We start from the raw sequence: 19698 nt of genomic DNA, 5'->3' as shown, positions 1-19698 counted from the left end.
TCATCAGGGTTAATTTCTAAGACTTTTGAAGTGACCTCCACAGCCGCAGCGTGTAACTGACAGGCAGTAGTACTGTCCTTGATGTGTTAAAGCTAAAATTTGAATGTAAAATCAGTGGAGTGCCCCTTTAATATATTATGGTTTACATCACATAGGATTCGGAAATCTACATAAGACTATTGAAAATGAAAATTTCTTCATTCATTTTAATAGCAACATTAAAAGCACAACCCCACCAGTGTCTTTAATTATTCTGGTTGATTAAACTTCAGCTCAGATTGAAGTTAGTTGACTGAACTCAATAAACCAGTAAGAATGATAAAGGTGTAAATTATCGAAGTTTTAATAGGGTGCTCAATGTACACGCAAACTTAAGCAGTGTCCAAAATCCATAATCAGGTTTTGAGTATGTAGTTTATTCACACTGGAAAAGGGACAAAGAAATCGATATGCTGACTTAAAAAAAACAATGTTTTGAGTATAACCACTGTTGATAACCACTACTCTCCTACAATGCAACACAAAGAGCAAATTGAGTTTCTCACAGCTGGAAAAATTTAATCTGATTGTGGATGGTGATGAAACAACCCCAGAAACACTTCAGAAAACAACAAAAAAACCTTGAATATTTGGTAAAACATTTTGCTGTCTAAAGTTTGTCATTCTAAAGTCACAGTTTAGTTGCTTTTGTACAGAGCGTGTGTTAATTCGTGGTACGTGTGAAATCAGCTGTGTGAGTGCACCATAGGTGTGAAGGGCATTTAATCTGGTTTCTGAAAGAGCCTGGTCATTACTGTTGGTAGTCTGACTGCAGAGGAAGTGAGAGAGACTTGACTCCTCAAAAAAACATAAAAAAAATGATACAAGCTGCATTTAATTTCAAAAAGTCTTTAATTCACATCAAGGTTTTAATAAAGAATATGAACCGCCACATCTGGCTGATCCCAGAGCATCTTCTAAGCACCATGCAATCAGAACTGGTTGCTATGGAAAACAGGATTTTACATATTTATGTACAATTGAATTATTCATTGGATTGGGAGCGGAGCTAGGACTCGATAGCCTTGGGGTCTACAGGTTGGAGGAGGCGACGTACAATCAGCTCTCCTTTGGTGTTAATGTAGGTGTCTGCCATGTCCTGTTCAGCAGGGAGACCGTAGGGAGTCTTCAGTGGTTGGATCCTGAATGAGCCAAGAGAGAGAATAGAGGGACAAGAAGGCAGAATTAATCAAAGTGTCTCTTTAAATGTCCCGTCATCGACCAGACAGACAGTGTAAAAGGTACTTCATGAATGTTCATCAGATTTTCTTTTAGTGCATGTCATGATTTAAACTTTTCATATATTAATCTTACCTCACAAGGTGCTTGACAAATTTCAATTGGTTATTGACTGCAGGTGTATTTTTGTGAATCACGGGGACATGTGACTAGACAAATGACAAAGAGAGTAAAGTCAGAAATGAGAGACGGTGTTAGAGGAAATATTTAAATTCCCCACTAAAAAAAAAAAAAGGAAAAATAAACTTCAGTGCCTAAATTTCAAATGATTTGTGGGTTTTGAGCGGAATAAAAGTCTTACCTTTTGAAGCCCGAGATGTTTCACAATCTCTTTCTCCCAGTACGGCCTTCGCATCACACTTTTAACACGTGTCACTATGTGGAGTTTATGTGGTTGTTCTGGGTCACCACCATATTTCTCATGTTCTTGTGATCTCTCAGCGAAAAGCTGTGAAGACAAAAACAGAGCTTTTGAACACTGAGAGCAGAGTAAATGACTTGAAGTTATACTTTAACCATTAATCAGTACATCCTCATTACTACGGCCAGATTAACCAAATTTGGACACGTTCTGATCCCCCCCACAGCTCCTGTCCCTGTTTCACCCAAGTTCCCAACAAGTACAGAGTACACAGTAGACTTTATGCTGCTTCATTACACACCAAGAGGTCAAGAAACCAAATGGTGCTTCGATCAAATTGCTCCAATTCAGATTAAAGAAATTTGATTAATCAAAACTAAAATGATTTAAGGGCTTAAAACTAGATTTTGACACAGGACGCCTATATAAGACAGGGCCAACAGATCAGGTAATAATGCAGGACCTGCAAAAGTTGATACTGTACTGTAGTTATTGTAGTTTATAAGTGTTGCAAATTCCTCAACAGATTTGCAATCAAATTTTGTACAATCACTGGACACATCCAGTCTTGATTATTACCTCTTTTGGGATTCTTGCTTTTGTAAACTTGCTGCGTACGGACACAAACCAAGGACAAGGTGAAAGTGCAGCTTCTGTCAGGATCTGTAAACATACACAAACAGTGATGACACATTGTTAAAAGCACAACGTGGTATTATACCAAAGAATAAAAGCAGCATTGACTTATAATGTAGAAGCACACAGTGTCCTGTAAGGTTTGGCGATACAACACTACTGTGAACAATATAATTTTTTTAACCATGAGATCTTGCCATATTGTTCACTTTATTTGTATCACTTTATTATCTGGGTTTATTAGGACGCTGTGGATTGTTGCAAATCAAAGAGCAGAGCTATTTTATGGTAATACTGATTTTTATATGATTTTTGTACTTGGTTTGTCAGGTATTTAGTTTCTGGTTCAGCCAAAACAGACATTCATGAGATTTTCAATGACTTTATTGAAATAAATATTGTAATATCATCTGGAATTAAGGGATTATGGGATTTTGATTTCTGTATTAAAAAGAAACATCTTAGATGTCTTATTCTGGTCTAATGGCAACATTTTCTAAACTTTTCTAGAGCTCTAACTTACAGTTACTTTCATTATTGATTCATTGTGTGAATCAATAATGATTCACAGAGCTTTGTGTGACAAATTTAAACTGCTTGTTTTCACAAACCAATAGTCCAAACCCCAAATATATTCACTCCAGTGTATCTCAAGACAAACAGAAAATCCTGACATATGGCCAGCTGGAATCATCAACATTTTGACATTTGTGCTTGGAAAAAGACTTAAATGACTAATTATCAAAGTAGTTGCTGATTAATTGTTTTCAACTCTAAACATAAAGTATCTGACACTGTTCTAGCTGACTGAGTGAGGGTGAGTGCCTTTACTTTGAACAAACAATTATTTTATTTTAATTATCACATATGCCAACTTTAGATTCAATTGAGGTACCGATTTAAAAATACAGTGAAAACTATATTTCTTTATGTCAGTATATTTGTATAATGTATAATTTACGATAGGTTTGACCTGCTCTACAGTATGTACATGATAGATATATGTTTGGTGTTATGTCGGCTTATCTCTATTGTCCTTGTTTTGGCTGCATGTAGGTTATGTGTCTTCCTGAACATTGTTCTACAAATTCAAGTTTTTTTTACATCTCATTACACAAGTATAAGAGAGTAAAAATCTTAGGTCTCAGCTCCTCGACAAAACAGTAAGGGAAAAAACTAAGTTTTTAAAATAGTAAAAGCAATAGTAATAGATAAGATATCAACAAGAGTATAAAAATACGGAAGCCAAAAACGGCTGTGCTTGCAATTCCCATTTTTTAACGCCGTTATCTCCAGACCACAAGTTAATTATTTCATTATCTCGAGAACACAAGATAATGAACCCGTTACCACGTGAAAACAAAAGGCCATTTCCTCTTACTACTTTGGAAGTTTATCAGAGATCAGGAGTGCCATGCCAGCATTCATTGATAGGAGAAACGAAACTGTGAATCTTCACATCTGATACAGTCAAAATGGCAACATCTGCTGGGCAACTCTGACATAGCTTTTATATGTAAGGATTCAGGGCAAGATGTCATGAAACAGGTAAAATCTATGTAAACTCACCACTGTCATCTGTTTGATATTTTCTGTCATATTTTCTTTGATAAAGGTTTGTCTCAGTAATTAGAGCCAGACTGATACTGGATTTTTGGGGCCAATGCCGATACCAATATAAGGGAGCAAAAAAATCCAATATCGATATATAGGCTGATATTCTTTATATACATACATATATATATATACATATATATATATATATATATATATATATATACACACACAAACCAATATATTGGTCTGCTGATACTGACCTATAACAAATTAGTCATTTGTTAATAAGGCTCATAGTAACCCTCTACTACTATTATAAACTCTGTGATGAATTAGGGATTAATCCTCCTCCAGGTGTGATCAAATAAACCAGACACTCATTTTCCAGTTCTCCATAATTATATTATATTATATAATAATATATAATGAGATCAATTAACCCGTTACCACGAGAAAACGAGCTTTGTTATCTTGACATCACGAGACAAAGGCATTAAAAAGTAATTGCAAGCACGGATAAAACATGAGTGTATGTAGCCTATATAAAGTGAGGTATGTATGTGTCCTCCCTGTAATATATGACTCATATCTATAGGTGTATAGTATATGTATAGGGATCTGTGAGTAGGTAGCCTACATTACAAAATACATAAAGCTGAGTCTGACTGGACAGTTGCAGTGATGTTGTTACCTTGACTGATGAAGAGTTCACACTGCGACACAGTCCCGACATGTTTCTTATTCGGTGTCCAGACAGTCCAGCCAGCAGTTCCTCTACAGCTGCAGTAACTTACAGGCCAAGGTTACAGCCACAACAAGCGTAGAAAATAAGCGTACAGGTCAAACGTAACTAATGGTTATGAAAACAAATCACGACATAAACTATGTTCATACCATATTCAACAAACTCAAAGGTATAACATTAATTCACAAGCTGAAATGTAACGCTGAGTTTTAACCGTTCACGTTAGAGTCATGACAACCAACCTGCTCTCCACCGGAAGCATCCGAGGGTTATATCGAAACTGCACCGATATGACACATGTTCCTTCAATAAGGTTCCTAGAGTCCTTTTTTAAAACTGTATTTGGCGTTTAAAAACGGGAGACTATTTATAATATAAAGTGCATTTAAAATGTAGGTGATTTAGCTGTATGTTTTTGTTTAAAGTGTACCCATCAACCGTCATACAACCATTATGCAGCCGTTACGTTTCTCCGGGAGTTATTTTTGTGGCGCACTTATGTAGCTAGTCGGCGAGGTCTCACCATTACTGACATTTCCCTGTTACTAGTTGAAGATGAATTCACTGTTAGTTTTCTAAGAGCCATTAAAAGTCGAATAGAAACTGAAACATGTCTCAAAACCATGTGTCAGGGATGGAGACCTCCGCTATCTCTGTCCTGAAGCGGGCAGTGGAGCTGGACCAGAGCGGCCGCTTCCAGGAGTCTCTAGTCTGCTACCAGGAGGGAATCCAGCTGCTTATGGACGTGCTGAAAGGTCTCTATCTTCCTCTCTCATACAATTGATAACAGTAGTAGCAAGAATTCAGTTATGGACCATCAAGTTTAATTGTTTCTTCCTCTTCTGTCAGCAGCTGTGAAAGATGACTCCAAGAGAGGGCACTACAGGGACAAGATAAAGGGCTACATGGACAGAGCAGAGCAAATCAAAGTTCATGTGAACCAGATGAAAGAAGGTAGTTATTACAAGCTCTGAGAGCTTTATGATTAACTGGGAAAAATGGGCAACTAACCCCAGACAGACAGACAGGCCAGATGAACCCAGTAGTGGGCTGTGGGGTTAAAAAGTGAACCCCTGTTTGTGTTATTTGGTTTAACACACATTCATTAGGAATATGAACCATGTTAATTTAGACACAGTGCCCCTTTTATGTAGGTATTATAGAAAGGTATAATGCAGGACCCAAGCAAATGTGCAATTAATTATTCCCACACAATGAAAATGGGGCTTTCGAGACCCTTGAGGGTCTGGGGCACAGGGGGAAGTTGACTGGTTTGCCCAGCTGGTAATTTTCCTTTGGCCCTAGTTTGTCTGTGTAGAAAGTACTTTGCTGTAATTTGATTTGATTACAAAACTGATAATATGCGCCATGTAAGGAAAAAGAGAGCCTGTATGTACACCGAAACAAGCCCCTAACCCTTTTTTGATGGGAGGGAGTTTGCTTGTTTGTACATTGAGTGCTATAGTATAATTTACAAGTACAATTTATTTATCTTAGTGTTCCTTTTCTACATATATATTTGTATGTAGAAATCATTTTTTAAAAAACAAAACAAAAACTGGTCAACTGGCAACCAGTACTCAACATTTTGAGAGAATTGTTTTCCAGTTTGCTATTTAAAAAAATGTAAAAAAAATTAAAAAAAATAAAATAAAAATATGGAAGCTGTCAAGTTTTTATTAATGCAATGTTTTAACCTGCAAGCTCTTCATCAGGCAAACATCCATGTGCATGTGAAGGGAAAAAGAATTTAGGGCTGTAACAAACGATTATTTTCATTATGAATTAATCTGTCAGTTATGTTCTCGATTAATTATTTGGTCTATCACTGTATCCCAAACCGCGAGATCCAACTTGGGTTTGATTTGCAGACTATCCACGTTTTTTACTTTTAATATACATCATTAAATCATGATTTAAAACAAAAAATAGTGAGGGCCCTGAGGTGTTCTCTGCATTTTATCCAACCTTGAGGCCCTGACGCAAAACCTAGTCTAGTATTTATGCCCTACCACCACTGAAGGATGGGATTTAATTGTTGCAGGTTTCTGTCTGTGCCACCTCTAATTTCTATTTCTTGTCTTTTTCTGTTTCCCATTTCCGGTCAGACGGGAAGTACCATGAGCAGATAAGAATAGCAGGGGATGCCACTGGTTACAGCTACGAGGCTCTGTTCAAGCCATATATCAGCAGTGCACTCAAAGAGGTCTGGGTGGAAGACCCATACATACGACACACTCACCAGGTAAGATCTCCCTCTTTATCATTTACCTGGTTAATGTAAGCGGGTACATTAGGGGGGTCCTGCTTTATTACCCAACCCTGAGGTCTTGAAGAGGGTTCCATTGTCATATCTAGTTTTAAGACCTTCAAAATTTCAGCTGATCTTGTTTCCATGCTGCAGATTCCTGAATTAATTTGTGTTTAATTGAATTATTATACAGCATTGACTAAGCATTAATACTTTTATTCATTATATTATAACCAGCACCACTTTGTTCTTTGGATTGTTTTTCTTTGATTTCATTACATATATTTGACCTTTTTGCATCCATATTGTAATCTCTGGCATTAATTTGTATTACAAGTGGTTATGACTTATAAATATAAATTATCAGGATTTAAAGAACGAAAAAAAAAGTGGTGTAAACAAACCAGCTCCTTCTTCATCAAAAGTGAATGAGTCCTGAAAACGCAGAATCTTTTGATTCATTACAAAGACAGAAAGTTCAGTTAAGTTAACGATCAACTGGACGTTTAATCAACTAATTATTTTAAGTTGCCACCCAGAACTCTTGATTATAATTTCTAAATTGGTTCTGAATGTGATAACTAGATAATATAAACTGACCCCATTGAGTTGATGACATCAATTTTGAGTTTTCTCAACTATTTCATTTTTACAGTATATTGTAAAAAACACTCTACCTTTTAGTTTTCGGTGGCTAGGTTGCTGTCATGTTAATATTGAAAACAATGGAAACAAATGCAACTGCTCGCTGTCTGAAAGCAATACTAGAATTTTAACGTCAACATATAACTGTACCCGAAAATGCTAAACGTTTCTTTCTCTCTGCTACAGTTGTACAACTTCCTGCGGTTCTGTGAGATGCTGCTCAAAGCGTCCTGTAAGGTGAAAAAGATCCATCTCCTCACTTCACAGGATGAAGTAGGTTATTTAACTAATAAGGTCACTATGTACTATATGCATAGCAGCCCCAGCAGTCTGTTCTCTGGGTTTGTGTTGTTTTGTTTCACTGCCATTTGTCCTGTCCTGCAGACGGACAGCGGCCAACAGACCAGCGCTCTGGCTGAGCTGAAAGAGAGCCTCGGTGCACAGGGAGTGATTCTGGATCTGCAGTACTCCCCCACTATCCATGACAGGGAGATCAGGTACAGTCACAGATTTTCTGCATTTAGAGGAGCTTCATTGACATACAGTATGAGGATTCCATACTGGTCCTAATTAAGCTTAATCATGTTAGGAGTGATTAGCATTTCACTCTCCATGGCTTCATTTTGTGGCAGAAATCTAAAATTAACATATTTTCAGGTTTGACAATGGTTGGATCATCAAGATAGGAAGAGGGCTGGATTACTTCAAGAGACCTAAAGTGAGGCTTCATCCTTCATACTTACATATTATATACTTATGTATTACATATATACATATACAGTATGTATACATATGCTTAATATTTGTCCCAGTGTTGCCATCATGGTCAGAATTTCTATGCTGAATGTCTACCAGTAGACAGTTGTTGACATCTGTTTGTAAGACATGTTCATTTTGTCCCACAGGGCAGATTCTCCATTGGATATTGTGACTATGACCTCAGGCAGTGCCAAGAGACCACCGTAGACATTTTTCACACCAAGCACACAAAAACTCTATGAGATTTGTGAATTTTAAATTCCCCTTTTTTCTACCTTAAGTTACTTAATTTACTTACCTGCCCTCAACACACACAAACACACACATCTGCTGCTGTCTTGGATTTGCCTTAACATACAGGAGCATGTCATTACCTTTGTAACAATAATGGAAGTGACCAATTTCTATTACGGGTTTTACAGTGTGCCTTTAGTCATACTAGTACGTCTTTTAATTCAGCCATTTGTGTGATATAATATTCAATATTTATGAGATGTATTCATTGGATTGTATTTTATTTTGATATATAGACGATGCTTTCAAGTGGTCTTTTCTACGACCGTTTCTCTCTTTTTTCTAAATGGATGGTTTGTAAGGTGCTTTTTAGGGCTTCTTTCTGCCATCTGGTGGAAAAATAAATTAAAACTATATTAAAAGTACTTTTATAATATCTTAAAACCTCTTTGTGTTTTATCATTTCATTTTCACCACTATTTGAGATTGTCCAGTGTATTTGTTGCAATATAAGATAAATATACAAAATATAGTGTTACAAATTAGTAACTGTTATGACTAATTAAAAAAGCAATTAAGCACATTTATTCAAGTACTGTACTTAAGTACAGTTCTGAGGTACTTTATTATTTCCCAGTGATGAATTCACTACATTTCAGGGGGAAATATTATATTGTCTACTCTATCAGACATGTGGGGTAACAGTGCAGATTAAATTTTTACTGCAGCTGTATCAGGTTTATACAGCCATTATTTTTATGCTGATCTTCCTTTACATTTCTGCCTCTGGCTCTCAGCACACAGTTTCTAAACTGCCTGTGAATAGCTGGCAGGAGGTTTATACATTAAACATACAACATTCCTGTGTACGCATGAAGAGCCCAGACAGCAGCATGTAGTTAATGGTTAATATGAGAGTCAAAATGATTGAAATATGTCTATGTGAAAAAAGTCAGTGTGGTGTGTGGAACTCCCACAGGGGTTCAATTGTTGGTCAATATGCCAACTATGCTCCTGTTTACTGGGATGAGTCAATATGAGCCCAATTTAAATATCATGAGAAAAATATTTTCTCCATTAATAAAAGAACATGGGAAAGAATGTTTCCTTCATTAAATTTTCATGGGAAATTGAATGAATTATAACCCACGCAAGTTCAAACAGCGCTGTGATCGGATTATCTATCGGCCTTAATCTCGATATGCACAGTCCTCATCTGCATGGGCTCTGAGAGGAAGAAATTATAATCCATCAGAAAACCACATGAACCAGAGATGACCGAAACTGTAACAAACATCAGTAACCTCAGTTTTCCTTGAGCTGAAGAGGACGAAGGCTCGATGCAAGAGACACTCAGTGCTGTAAACACATAGTATATTTCAATATGTATCGACAGCCTTCCTGTAGGATGACACATCAGCTGTAATCACATTATAGGATAGGATTGCATGCCAACATTGCCCTTTGTGTGTAGATTACAGACAATAAATCCATGAATGGAGGAATTAGGTAAAACCACATCCCAGACTCTTATGTCAGACTGGTCTGTTAACATGCTGCATGTGGTTTGTTGCATGTAATCCAGATGTCACCGGCTGGTCTTATATTCTGGGGGAAGAGATAAGGATTTGTGTGATGAGGAGCCTCATCAGAGAAGCTGTTCAGCCACACGTCCTGACACAAAAATGTGGATGCAAAGGTTTGCTTTCCATTTCCTGCCCTCCCTCTCACAGATTGTAGCCCAGTGGCCTAGATAGTGCTCCCATCTCTGAATCCTATCCTGTGTGAATGTACAGAGAGTGAGATTCACTGCTGCAACAACGGGATCATGTTACTGATTGTAAAATGTGTGTGTGGGAGCTGTCTTCTGTCTCTCTTGAGTCATTTTTTTATTGCTAAAATTTGGCATTTTTTTACTTTATTAGACAGTTTAGAGTCAAGATATAGACAAGAAACATGCAACAAAGATCCCCGGAGTCCTTGATGAAAGTGGGCAATCGAGTCCATTTAATGCATGAAAAAGTAATTTGGTAGCACTTTCTATGACGCCCATGTCTATAAAACGTTATAAACATACTTATAATGTGTTATACTCTGCTTATAGCGCTGTATAATTATAGTTATAAGCAAATATTTATAAATCTTTATAACAATAATCATAACACATTTCATAATGACTTATAAGGTCAAGTATCATAATGCTTCATAACTGTTGGTCACTCACTGACATTTTTTGCAAGGATCATAGTGTATTATAATTCTCATAGATGTAATACATTATAACCATTTTATAATGCATTATAATCACTTTTTTTAAGGAGTCACTTTTGTTGATCAAACATTTACATAAAAGTAAAATATACAGATATTATATACAGTTTTAGATATTATCTATAATTTGAGTCAATTTAGTGTTTATAGTGAATTTCTGGGGGAAACACTACATTAGTGAAATGTAAATGTCCATCATTCAGATGTTCATCATCAAAAAGTTGTGTCAAATTAGAGTACTCAATTCATTGTCTATTGTGACAAATAAATTTTACAATGTTTTGTGTTGTTCTTGCATAGAGTTAATGATATTTTTTGACTTTACTTAAAGCAAACAATGACCACTTAGAGTAACATTATAATGCATTATAACAGTGATTATAATGATAACAATATATTACAACTCTGAGAATTATAATGTCAGTGAGTGACCAGCAATTATGAAGCTTTATGGCACTTGACCTTATAAGTCATTATGAAATGTGTTATCATTATTGTTATAAAGAATTATGAATATTTATGAGTGTTTATAACTATAATTATACAGTGCTATGAGCAGATTATAACACATTATAAGTATGTTTTTGATCCATTATATACATGGGCGTCATAGAAAGTGTTACCTCTAAACCCTGAACACACACACACATACACACACACACACACACACACACACACACACTCATCTCTCTATAGCTAATGCAGAATGTTGTAAAAGATTTAAATATTTTTGCTTGAAGGTCTGATACATTTGGATTTGAATACTGCATTTTACCTGGGCTGGGAGATTTCCAGGTTAATGTTTTTTAAATATTAACACACATTTACATACACACATAAACTCCCCTCTGTGATCATCTGGGGGGTTGTAAGCGACCTGGTGTAATGTGTAAACAGTTCCATGAGCCGTAATTCCTGTATGCCTGTCCTCTTTCCAACTGGAGCTTTATTTTTTTCCCTCTACTCTCATTTCTGGGCCTAAAATCAGGTTAGCGTTTTATAAGGAGCTTAGCGCAGAGGGCCACAGTGTGCCACTAATGTAATAGAGTATCTCTCTCTCTCTCTCTCTCTCTCACTCGCTCTCTCTCTCTCATTATATTCTGTCCTCTTTTCTCTTTGTGCATTTGCTTACCCTGTCATGGAGTGACCTTCTCTCTCTCTCTTTCTCTCTCTCTTTTTCTCTTTCTCCCTGCCTGGTTTTCTCTCTCCTTCCACTTCCCTCGCTCCCTTCCTTCTGTATCTCCCCCCCTGTCTGCAGATGTGGACGACGCAAGCCTGAGGTTTTGGACAGTGACAAGACAACTTGGCATAGAGAGGAGGACGAAGAGAAGCAGAGGCCACAGACACTGCGTAAGATCATTCATTTTTTGTGCTGGATGTTGTGTGAATTTTTGTGTTTGACATATTTTCACACTGAGCTGGAGGACTACTTTTCCTTATGAATGTCAGGTGTATTTTGTGCTGCAGTGCGTGACATGGGAAGTTTATGATCAAGCTGTTGTTGTGGATTAGGGTGCGGTGAAATCTTACAAGGATCTCTCTGCAATGTCAATAATCCACGGGATTATCCTCTGTTTCTGTTGGGACTATAGCTCGGCTCGCTGGATGGCAAAACTCTGAGGAACAGCCTGATTCATGAGCGCTATAGTTCAGGGCTGTGGTGGTAATGTCACAAGCAAGAGATTGATTTGTTACAGGGAAAAAGGTTCAAATGTGTAAATCAAATAGGACATATCACATGAAACTTTTCATGGGGCATTTATACGCCCATTCTTACGCCCCTGTCCTTTTCAGCAGATTGTGAGCCATCTATGATATGAGAGGTGCAGCGTGGACTTTGCATGTTTATCCATAAGTTGACACATCTTGTCTTATCAGGCACCCGTGTAGTACAGGATCACGCTTCACGCAACAGTTCCTAGGCTACACAGACAGAATTGTATGATACAGGGAAAATGATGTGGGCATATCTAAAATAGAAAGCCATCCTTGTGCTGGGTAAAAAAAAATGTGTATAACAAATGTGAACAAGCACCCTGCACTGTATCTTGCAACCAGTAACACATCAACCCAGTCTGGGTGTTTCTCAGGCAAGTGTTGCATAAGCTGTCTGAGAGCTAAGATTTGAGCTTTTGCTTTGTTCACAAAATATAATACATTATCCAGGGTGCAGTGCTTTGAGATATGTATACCCTTCACTCTAGGGAGAGGTGAAATTAGAAATTCTGTAACCTATATGGTGTGTTGTTTTTTTTCTCCTGGAGACACTGTTTGTAGTGTCTTTACAGCCTAACTGCTATAAAGGTTTGTTGTGTTCCTGATAATGCCAATAAACCTTTGAACCTCAAGTCCAAGTGTCACATCTTCAGGGTATTACACCAGTCCATTGTGTGCATATGTGTGCCTGCCAGAGAACAGAGCACGCCACTGGAGCGTTCACACCACGTTAGCCGCCCTCCAGCATGTGACGAGAGCCTTTAAAAACTATACGCCTGAGGCCTGTATAGTCACAATTGCTTTTCATTATCAGGGCGTCTGTTTACACTCCTTCCTGTCATCTGTTCTGTGCTTGTTGTAGGGATCAGGCTGATGGATTCTTTCTCTGGAGATACAGAAGAAAACACTGAGGACATTCCAGGTGAGATTATCCATCATGTAGTTGTACGTAAGAGAATTACGGCGAAGGGAAAGCAAGTCTTTGATAAAAATGAGCTGTAAAAACAAAGTGCATTGTCAGCATAACATGAAAACACATGACTAGTGCAAGGACCATTTGTTGTCAATGATTGATCATAAACTACAGCAAATACACCTGATGTAACAATTAAATAAAGATCATGAGGAGTATACAAGATGTAGAGAGATTATATGAGCTCTGCGCATGTGTGAGCCGCTGTGACCTGGATCCATCTCCATGTCGATCTCTGTCAGGGCGTAAAAAGTCTAAGCTGAAGTCTCTGAAATCTCGTCTCTTCGGGAGGAGCAAGAGAGCAGGTGGAGAGGTAAACACCAAACTCAGCCAGTCGGTCAGTGACATCACTGCAGAAAAGGGACTCGGATCAGATGAAGATTTGGCGTGAGTGTCAACATGATAGTAAATCTTGTGCGGTGCATGTTGTTTTTACGGCTCGGTTTCTGTTCCCCTTTCTACTCTATACCTTCACCGCTCCTCTGTTTTTTCTCTGCTGCTACCTCAGATGCTCCCAAGGAATGATGGGATCCCGAGCATTTTCCCATGATAGCATCTTTTTGGCGGATTTGGTCCTGTCAGACGCTGAGCCAGCCAGGGTCTTATCCCAAGAGAACGTTCACAGCAAGATCAAAGCTTTGCAGGTAACCCTTTATTCAAGGCTTATTCAAGGCTAGTCTTTATCAGTGTAGCTCTTTTAAAAACACCAGGCTATGCTCTGATATGACAGATAAAGCTTCAGCAGCAGAAGTTGCATTTGGGGCCACCTCCTCTGGTTCTGCCTGTCAGACGTCCAGAGGAGCTCTGCAACCGCTCAGAGGATGACAGTCTTCCTCACAGCCCCACTAAAATCTCGAGATGTGACGTCACAACCCAGGGAGCCCTCAGCAAGGTGATTTATCATCCCTCTCAGGTGATACTGTACATGCTTAGTTATCGGCTTAACTGATCAGTCCGAGGATTTTCAGTTTTTTATGATTAGAGATTAGAATTGAGATTTGGTTTAGTTTAAGGTAGAAGTTAAGGTTGGGCATGTTGGAGAGGATCAGATTAAGTATTAAGGAAATAATACAAGTAATGTCCACCCCATAATTAAAAAAATGAGCCTCTGTATTTGCCCTTTATTTTCAGTACTATAATTTTTTTTTGTGCCTTTCTTCTCAGACCGTCTCCCAGCCATTCTGTCGTCCACTCTCACCCATCCTCAAACCTGCATCCACTAAATCTGTGCCCCCGACTCCATCCAATATCTTTCCTCTTTCTGTCTCTTCCAATCCCTCTCCTTCTGTCGTTGAGCCCCCATCGGACTTCAGTTCTCCAGTCCAGTTTACTCCCTGCCTGGACACGTCTGCTGCACGCCACCGGATGTCTGTTAAGCCCAAGAACCAGAGGGCCAGCACCAAGAAGAGGCTCGCTGCAGTGAGTGACTGCCACCTTATACAGTACACTATTTGTAAAGACACACCTCCTGCACTTCGCTTATCTGCCTTCTGTCTCTTTTTTGGCAGCCTGATTCTCATTTACACATGCTGAACAACATTGACCACCCTGAGCCCATGAAAGAAGAAGAGCAATGGTTTAGTGCTAAAGAGGAGGTGACACTGGAAAAAGAACAAGGAGGGGTCAAAACTCCTATTACATCTCAACGACTTTCTTCAAAATCCCCAGAACTAGTGTCGATCACATCAGAGGCAGCACCCAAATCATCCAGTCTTCCTTTTTCCCAACAGGACCACGTTCTTCCTGGGAGATCTCCCTCTATATCCTCCCAAATACTTAGAGTTAAGCCTCATAGACATGGAAATGTAACGCTGAGTGAACGGCCACACTCATCCTTCATACCGTCAGAGCTGAAGGAAAAGAGAGAGGGCCTGGGGGAGTTTGAAATACAGGTCATGTCCCATGACAAGAGGAATAGTCTAAACAAGGCTGATATAAACTCTAAAGAAGTCTCCTCCAACAAACTCTCCACTAGCTTGGGCTCATTGGTGGCATCCAGGTCTTCCTCTGTTTGCCAGCAGGTTCAAGGTGAACCAGAGAACAATATAGGAATAAAGAGACCCTCTACAGGATCTGGGTCCTTTCATTTCTCCATCACCTCTGCCAAAAACCGAGATGGTGAGAGACCCCGATCAAGCAGTTTTGTGGGAGTGCTGGAGCAGGTTGGGACCTGGCCGAAGACCGTAGAAGGAGCAGAGGATACACCCCCTCTTAGCATGAAGGAAAAAGAGGGACATAAAGACTTACAGCCCACAGGGGGCCCTATTGCTGTGGGAAGACTGAGACAAGAGGGAGCTCTGCACAAAAGCTCAGTTCTTCCATGGGACAGGAGGGACAGTCTGAAAAAAGTAGAACCAGTGACAACATCTAAAAATGTAATCACAGATGCAGGCGCTTCAGAGGCGGAGGAGCTGGAGAGCAGTCAGGAGTTGGTGGAAGAGGCGGTAGAAGCAAAGGAGCAGCAGGGAGAAGAAGGAAAGACAGCGTTTGGTGTTAAACTGCGCTCCACATCTCAGTCTGTGAGATTTCGGTCTGACGCTCCTTCCAACCATCATTTGAAGCCACTGATATGTGAGGAGCAATGTGACAAACAAAAAACACAGGAAATAAGTAATAATGCCAACTACATGTCTAAAAAATTGCCAACATCCACTTCTGGAGACCTCAGGCTGACAGGTGAGTGTCTGAGAATTTCACCTTGTAGCAGATTTTTAATCTTTGGTTCACATTTTACTTCAAAAAATGCTACTAAGCAAGGCCTGAAATAACAACTCACAGCCATCTTTTCAGTTCCGTATAGGGTTAAAGGATATGATAAGATAAGAATGCTATTTCAGTGAAAAGAGATACATTTCACATAGTAAATAATCACTTTAGAGTGATAAGATTTTTTACTGGTCACAAGGAACCTTTGTACTCATTAAAATACCACCCAGGCTAACTTTAACAGTGCTGCCAAGTGTGTCTAACAGATTTCTGTCAATCCTTAGATCCAACCCAATCTGGCTTCTCCCTTCCAGTCAAGAATAACCCTCCATCTAGCGGTGATCCTCCCACCACACGCAAAGAAGTCCAAACAACTTCAAAAGAAGTAGAAGCTGCCCTCGCAGCCTCTCAGGAGCCCCAGCCTGCTCCTCAAACGGCCTCATCTGAGGTGTCCTGGATGAGCCTGGCGATGGAAAAGACCAGAAGCCTCCAACAGCTTTTCACTAGTAGATTTCCCAGAGACTTTACAGGCGGGCAGGCAGTGGCTCGACCACAAGTGCAAGTGCAGCCAACAAATCAAACAGAGACATCGACTGGGGAACAAGTAGAGACACAGACTGTAAAATTACAACAAAGTACGACACCTCTGCTGGCTGCAAATCAGCCATTAACTGATACAGTCAAAGCAGAAACAGTTCAAAGTAGAGGCCAATCACTGACTGCCAAATCATCAGTTATGCAAACTGTGCAAGAAAAGATGTCAACAACATCTCCTAGTCAGTCAAACACCTCTAAAGAACCGCAAATGTCAAAACAAGTCAATGAACCCCAATTACACACAAGTACAGCTCAGCCTGTCTCAAACTCTGTGTCTCATTCAGCTGTACAGACAAACCTATGGACAACCCAGTCTCCCTTACGCTCTTCTCCACAAACAGTAACCACATCTCAGTTTGCACAAGCAAGTGCCACTCAGACTCTTGCACAATCTTACCTTTCCTCAGGCCAGCAGCAACCCCCCTGGAGCAATCGGAGTCTCCAACCCCCCAGCCAGCCCAAATCCACAACTTCAGCTGCGACCTCAGTTTCTACCACCTCAACAGCCACAGCTCCGTCTCCACTGTCTGCCTTGGGAAGAGGGGAAAGAGCAGTCACTGTGCTGGAAAAAGAGAGCCCATCACTGTTAGGGAAGCGGGCAGTTTGGGCTGGGTCAATAAACGAGAAGGCTGCTTTTTTGGAGAAACGGGCAGAGTGGACCAATCTTTCTGGAACCAAGGGGGTTTGTGGTACTTCTTTGTAACTGTCTTTCTGTTACTGTGAATCAATTACAGGATAAGTCTGGTGATGTTCTACATTTTTCTGATCAACAAACCCATCATTCCTTGTCTGTGATTCTTAATTCTTACTGAAGATGTAAATCTTAAAAATTGGACTAGTTATTTCCTAAAAAGCTGGACACTGTAGATTTTTATGAATGTTACTCAAACAGGAGTACACAGTGTTTTTGTTGGGACTATTTGGTGTGCTGGTGAGTATTTACGACAGCAAGACAGTGTATGAAGGACTTAGTCTAAATAAACTACAGTGCCCATGTTCTTTGTAATGTAGGAACATGTTATGCCAACGCAACAGTGTGGCTCATTTATGTGTTTTTAATAGCTTTTGGACAACAATGGAGGTCTATGGCACAGAGGAATAAGCTATATATATATCAGGCTTTGGCTACACAGGCAATACATGTTAGTAGGATCAATTCATTGTTGTGTTGGTCTCTTCACAGGGTTTGTTGACTGAAATATATAGAATATCAACAAATTTATCTTTTAACTACTAGACTGATAATTTACCTGAACAGATGATCTAACTCTGTCTGTTTTTCTCAGGTTGAAGGGAAGAAAGCTCAAACAGACACACAGACATCAGGTGAATCCCCTTCTTCAGTTAAAACCACACCTCTAAGCAAAGACACAAACCTGGAGGAAAGACAAGGAGTGAACCTTGCAGGTGTGTTGACTCACATGAATTATGAATGAGAACTGTAGAAATGCTGAATTTGTATTCGGTATCTCCATTTGCAGCAACATGACACAAGTGTTTTCTTTCAGAGTCAAGTCCCACCAAAATTCCAGAAAGGCCTCGTGAGGACAAATGGCTGCGGAAAAATGTGGGGTCTTCTTCATCACCCTCGTCGTCACCTACACTGCCATCAGCGTTGCAGTCCATGTCGGAGAGTGGCCAGCCGTCCTGGATGGAACTGGCCAAGAGAAAGTCGATGGCTTGGAGTGATAAGACCATGGACTAAGAAGGAAAACAGACAGATTTAAAGGGTGTGCACACAACACTTTGAACAGCCCTGCAGACAAATACCTTGATGAAGGTTTTTATGTTGTATTTTTAGTGGGACTGTCAGAAAGTGTTGAGTCAACTAATTTAAGAGGATGTAGGGCTGTTGTGTTTGTGTATTGAAGTGTATTGTAAAATGTTATTTTGAGAGACACAGAGAGAGTATATATTGAATAAACACAGTTGATTAAAATTCCTCTCTACCACAACCACTTTAAGATAAAGGGTATTTCTAAATAATGTTTCATGTGATTCAGCATTTCACTGCTAATAATAGCTTAAGTTATATAATAAAGTTTCTAATGTTAAGTTTCTGTGTTGTCAAGTGCCTTAATGTAACAATGGAGATACAATATTTAATGACTCCATTAAAATATAAATTAGCTGACTTTATTGCCTTAAGTAAATCAGAAATTATTAAAATTCTCCAACTATGGATGAAAGATATGTTTGCTAAAACATATTTTTAACTAGTCCATATGGGGTTATAACAAGTGAATGTGGACACAACAAATATAATTGCATTATTTCCTCTGGAACTTATGTGGAAAGCATTAGTCAACACTGAAGTCGATGCAAGGAAGTCTGAGTCTGTGACTGCAAACCCAAATGTGGCACAAAAGCTTTTTCCTGTGTGGTAAGAGTAAAATATAAATATATCATGGGAATCCATTTACTCACTTATTTGGCCTACAGCCCCACCTGCAGGCCTGTTTTTGACCCTGCCCTGAGCTGCATTATTATCTTGAAGAGGTATCATGACATGTCTTTTTGCTTGAAACTACAATAAAGAAAGGTGTGTTGATAATGAAAATGTTCATAATCTAAAACCTACTAAAGACCCTCCACACCTGTAGCCCACCCGCATGGGTGTTCTCACTTATTTGCCTGATTAGAGCAGCTCTCAGGACTTCAAGGGCATGTGCAGAGTGTGATTGATTGACATATCCTGTCTGCTTTATTGCACCTAAGGCACAACAACTTGCACTGTTATCATTCTTATTAGTTTGGTGACCTGGATAATTTCCAGCATAGCCCTGCTCAACTTAATCAGAGGTCAAAGTAGAGGTGCAAGGTTACACTGATTGTTCATGTTCATGCACTATTTTTATTCATTTTAATATTTCATAGTATAGTATTTTAGCTTTTATTTATCTTATTGTGTCCTACCTATTACCACTGTTGGGAGAGCTTAAAGGCCAGGAATTTAATTCCCAGCAATG

At 39.1% G+C, this 19698-nt stretch overlaps 3 protein-coding genes across 5 annotated transcripts; 2 read left to right on the top strand and 1 right to left on the bottom strand.

The window, feature by feature from the left end:
* Window positions 1-872: 872 nt before the first annotated feature.
* On the bottom strand, window positions 873-4904 carry mrpl30 (mitochondrial ribosomal protein L30). Of its 3 annotated transcripts, none has more exons than XM_042426223.1 (6): window positions 4820-4904; window positions 4524-4621; window positions 2219-2302; window positions 1580-1726; window positions 1354-1427; window positions 873-1181 (listed from the first exon to the last, which is right to left on the bottom strand). In XM_042426223.1, exons 2-6 carry the CDS (start codon window positions 4563-4565, stop codon window positions 1049-1051), a joined length of 480 nt encoding a protein of 159 aa, XP_042282157.1. In that variant the 5' UTR covers window positions 4566-4621; window positions 4820-4904; the 3' UTR covers window positions 873-1048. The 3 variants fall into 3 exon arrangements, with proteins under 3 accessions (XP_042282157.1, XP_042282158.1, XP_042282156.1); XM_042426224.1 differs by lacking the exon at window positions 4820-4904 and adding an exon at window positions 4727-4817; XM_042426222.1 differs by lacking the exon at window positions 4820-4904 and having other exon boundaries at window positions 4524-4813.
* A 110-nt stretch (window positions 4905-5014) lies between these two features.
* Window positions 5015-8893, top strand: mitd1 (MIT, microtubule interacting and transport, domain containing 1). The gene is made up of 7 exons (XM_042426221.1): window positions 5015-5332; window positions 5430-5531; window positions 6686-6822; window positions 7660-7746; window positions 7858-7970; window positions 8131-8191; window positions 8379-8893. Exons 1-7 carry the CDS (start codon window positions 5188-5190, stop codon window positions 8472-8474), a joined length of 741 nt encoding a protein of 246 aa, XP_042282155.1. The 5' UTR covers window positions 5015-5187; the 3' UTR covers window positions 8475-8893.
* Window positions 8894-10085: 1192 nt separating this feature from the next.
* cracdla (cracd like a) lies at window positions 10086-18694 on the top strand. The gene is made up of 11 exons (XM_042426882.1): window positions 10086-10165; window positions 11996-12087; window positions 13316-13375; window positions 13669-13813; window positions 13935-14070; window positions 14157-14318; window positions 14591-14845; window positions 14935-16102; window positions 16417-17411; window positions 18016-18136; window positions 18238-18694. Exons 1-11 carry the CDS (start codon window positions 10152-10154, stop codon window positions 18432-18434), a joined length of 3345 nt encoding a protein of 1114 aa, XP_042282816.1. The 5' UTR covers window positions 10086-10151; the 3' UTR covers window positions 18435-18694.
* Window positions 18695-19698: the final 1004 nt, after the last annotated feature.

Source organism: Thunnus maccoyii, chromosome 11, assembly GCF_910596095.1.
Source record: "Thunnus maccoyii chromosome 11, fThuMac1.1, whole genome shotgun sequence".
Lineage (NCBI taxonomy): Eukaryota > Metazoa > Chordata > Actinopteri > Scombriformes > Scombridae > Thunnus > Thunnus maccoyii.
Note: the sequence above shows the minus strand (reverse complement) of the source record. Positions and strands in the feature narration are given on the sequence as shown.

Coding starts and splice junctions, on each gene's coding strand:
- mitd1 (XM_042426221.1), top strand. CDS start 5,188: ATGTCTCAAAACCATGTGTCAGGGATGGAGACCTCCGCTATCTCTGTC. Junction 7,971..8,130: donor ATCCATGACAGGGAGATCAG/GTACAGTCACAG, acceptor ACATATTTTCAG/GTTTGACAATGGTTGGATCA. Junction 8,192..8,378: donor ATTACTTCAAGAGACCTAAA/GTGAGGCTTCAT, acceptor TTTGTCCCACAG/GGCAGATTCTCCATTGGATA.
- mrpl30 (XM_042426223.1), bottom strand. CDS start 4,565: ATGTCGGGACTGTGTCGCAGTGTGAACTCTTCATCAGTCAAG. Junction 2,303..4,523: donor TGAACTCTTCATCAGTCAAG/GTAACAACATCA, acceptor GTATGTTTACAG/ATCCTGACAGAAGCTGCACT. Junction 1,727..2,218: donor AAGCAAGAATCCCAAAAGAG/GTAATAATCAAG, acceptor TTGTCTTCACAG/CTTTTCGCTGAGAGATCACA.
- cracdla (XM_042426882.1), top strand. Junction 13,376..13,668: donor AAACACTGAGGACATTCCAG/GTGAGATTATCC, acceptor GATCTCTGTCAG/GGCGTAAAAAGTCTAAGCTG. Junction 17,412..18,015: donor ATCTTTCTGGAACCAAGGGG/GTTTGTGGTACT, acceptor TGTTTTTCTCAG/GTTGAAGGGAAGAAAGCTCA.